This window comes from Silene latifolia, chromosome 2 (assembly GCF_048544455.1).
Source record: "Silene latifolia isolate original U9 population chromosome 2, ASM4854445v1, whole genome shotgun sequence".
Taxonomy (NCBI): Eukaryota; Viridiplantae; Streptophyta; class Magnoliopsida; order Caryophyllales; family Caryophyllaceae; genus Silene; species Silene latifolia.
Window position 1 is genome coordinate 9016811 of NC_133527.1, and position 2935 is coordinate 9019745.

Here is a 2935-nt window from a genome sequence, read left to right on the forward strand (position 1 = left end):
TTCTCACAATGCAATTTGGGAGCCTTTCACACCCACCGCGTCTCTCAAGATAAACACACACACACTCACTATAATTTGACTGTGTCACACACGTGTGTATTCAATATAGTTCACATGTATTTTTAATAATATGATCTATTGGAGCCTATCTAGGGCTCCCATTTATATGATCCTTAATATTCCTTCATTTTGTCTCCACCTAATCACCCATTATATTTCTTAAATCTTAACCAATTATAAGTTTTTGACTACTTTTTCGGGTTTATTTGCATCACGGATTCTGATCGGATATGAGCTTACGAAATAAACATCACAAAGGTGATAATATGACATATGATACAATAGAACTTAAAACATTTTAACAGTTACATTTTAACAGTTGATCTAAGTGTTTTAAGCCAGATGGAAAAAATCAAGGTAAGATTAGAAATTTAATGTGACTTCACTTGTATCTCATTGATCGATTTTTATCAATTTGTATATAATATGATTAATATCTAATCATATAACTATATAAGAGGATCGACATACATCGATGCAAAGAAAGTCATAATATCTGAACAATCAAAATTTCCTTGATATATACTACAGAGTACGAATTATGTAAATTAAAATTAGCGAAATTAAGAATTGCTAGAGGGTCGAGTAATATATGAATTCCACTACATATTCATAGATTACCCTCCCCTCCCCTCCCCTCCCCTCAAAGTAGAACAACAATAATAATAACAATAATTGATCAACATGTAAATTAATCTTATTTATTTACATAATTATTTATAACAAATAAAAGATTCCATAAAGAGGGTTTAGCTAGGGTTGCTGATTAAAAAAATAACAAGACTCTTTAAGATTAAGCTCTCCTCACCTAACTAATAATCCTCAAAATTCATTCATTTTTTTATGATATATCTAGCTAACTAAGCTAGACTAATTATCTTATAAAACAAATGTTAATATAAAATTAATATATAATTTATATTAAATAAACAATATAAAACCATTACAAACGAAGATCTAAACTCACATGATCACTACCTCCACGTCTTCCAACTTGACTTGAAGTAGAACTCATACTATTCTTAGAAGAAGTATCAATGTTAAGTACTCTTGAAGTAGGGGTGCCATTAAAGTAAGGTAAGCTAGTATGATGCAATGAACGGTCACGATGAATCGCGGTACTTGAATGGACTGTAGGTGGAATCCGCCACATAAGAGGGTTTCCATTTATAGTAGGTGGAGTATGGGTATGGTGGTGGTGGTTGTTGTAAGTAGAAGGTGTGTTGGTAGTATGGAAATGAGAGAACCTACTAGTGTAATTATGGGAATATGAGTTTATAGGGCGGTGGTTTGGGTGGTTGTGGTGGTGGTTGACAAGGTGGTTGTAAAGGTGGTGGTTATGAGGGTCGGCGGCCATCATGGCCGAATGAAGGTGGGCACGCTTAGCGTGTTGTCTTTCTCGCTTATGAGCGTTTTGATGACCTCCTAATGCTTGTGAGGTAGGAAAGTTCCTACAACAATAATGGCATTCAAATTTCCTACCATTCTCCCCATTTTCGCCGTTGCTGTTACTGTTACTGTTGCTGTTGTTGTTGTTATTATTGTCATCTTTGGTGGGGGTGTCCTGGGCACTGTCACCAGAGTTGGAGTTGTCTGTGGCACTGGAGGGGGAGGAGAAGTCAATACCAAAGAGACGGATGGCGGCCGAGGAGGTGGAGGAGGAGGACGGAGATTTGTCCTTGTTAGGAGACGGAGAAGGCCGGAGGAAAGGAAGTTGAGAAAAGGAGTCAACATTCATGAAGTCATGAGTTTGATCAATTGTGCTTGTAGTAGTAGTAGTAGTTGTTGTTGTTGTCTTGTCCATTGAGAGATTATGGATTATTAGATTATTATATGTTTATTATATGATGATTTAAAGGGTAGAAAAGTTGAGAAGTTTAAGGAATAATATGTGAAAGAGGGAAGGAGTTGAGAAGACTTATGTAGAAAAGAGTGTTGGAATGGTGGGGTTTATATGTAGTAAGAAGATGTATGTGTTGTTGTTATAGTACCGTTTGGAGCTTGCACAATTGGGGCCTTATGGAGTTAATGGCTCTTTTTTTCAATCACGTTCTACCTGAAAATCTGAAACAATGTTAGGAAAATAATTGAAGACTTGTGCAAGAGAATCAAATGGATTAAAAGTGTTAACTGAGTTATATAATTATGTGTGTAGGTATTAGATATGGAATTTAAATGTAGAACTCGATTGTAATTTGATATTTGGGTGGCCAAATGTCGAAGAATTGGAATTTTTTTGGTGGTTAAAGGGTATTAAACTTTTTTTTTTGGGTATTGACCAGGAGTATCGATCCCTAATCGACAGCTGGGTAATCTCTCGGGTATTGAAGGCAACTTAATGGGTATTGTAAACCTTCCCAAGTTTGGTGTTTTCATTCACAAGAGTGAAGAATCGAACCCCTGACCTCTTATTTGCAATAGATAAGGTTTGCAAGATAAGAAAGAGGCGTAAGCGATCAGACGACGCCCATATTAATGATACTGATAATAATAACCTAGTAGTTTGCAACCGATTTTGATTCTGATTCATTCTAATCACTCGTATTATTGATCGATTTGAGTTAGCATGGTTTCATGGGTTGAATTCCTAATCAATTTAAACTCCATGTGAGCCAATACTCACTACTAAAAAGGGCTGTCAAAGGTTTCCGACGGATACAAAAATCTGTCGCAAATGGCCATATGCGACATAATAAAGTTGTGACGGAATTTTTTTTTTTTTTTTGCGGTGGGTTAATTAGCGCTACGACAGACATCTCTCGTCGCCGACCATTACTCTCATTGAATAATGCGTTGAATCTGTTAGTTGCCACTTCGAACGATTGTCATGGAGGTCTTACTGATTCGTCAGGGAGTCGGGGTCTAGGGGTGAAAC

The 2935-nt window shown here is 36.4% G+C and overlaps 1 protein-coding gene across 1 annotated transcript; it reads right to left on the reverse strand.

Annotated features, from left to right (window-relative positions):
• Window positions 1-735: 735 nt before the first annotated feature.
• Window positions 736-2086, reverse strand: LOC141628184 (uncharacterized). The gene has a single exon (XM_074441360.1). The coding sequence runs from the start codon at window positions 1862-1864 to the stop codon at window positions 1004-1006; it is 861 nt and encodes a 286-aa protein (XP_074297461.1). The 5' UTR covers window positions 1865-2086; the 3' UTR covers window positions 736-1003.
• Between the last annotated feature and the right edge of the window lie 849 nt (window positions 2087-2935).

Excerpts from the sequence above, each read along its gene's own strand:
- LOC141628184 (XM_074441360.1), bottom strand. The coding sequence starts at position 1,864 with ATGGACAAGACAACAACAACAACTACTACTACTACTACAAGCACAATT.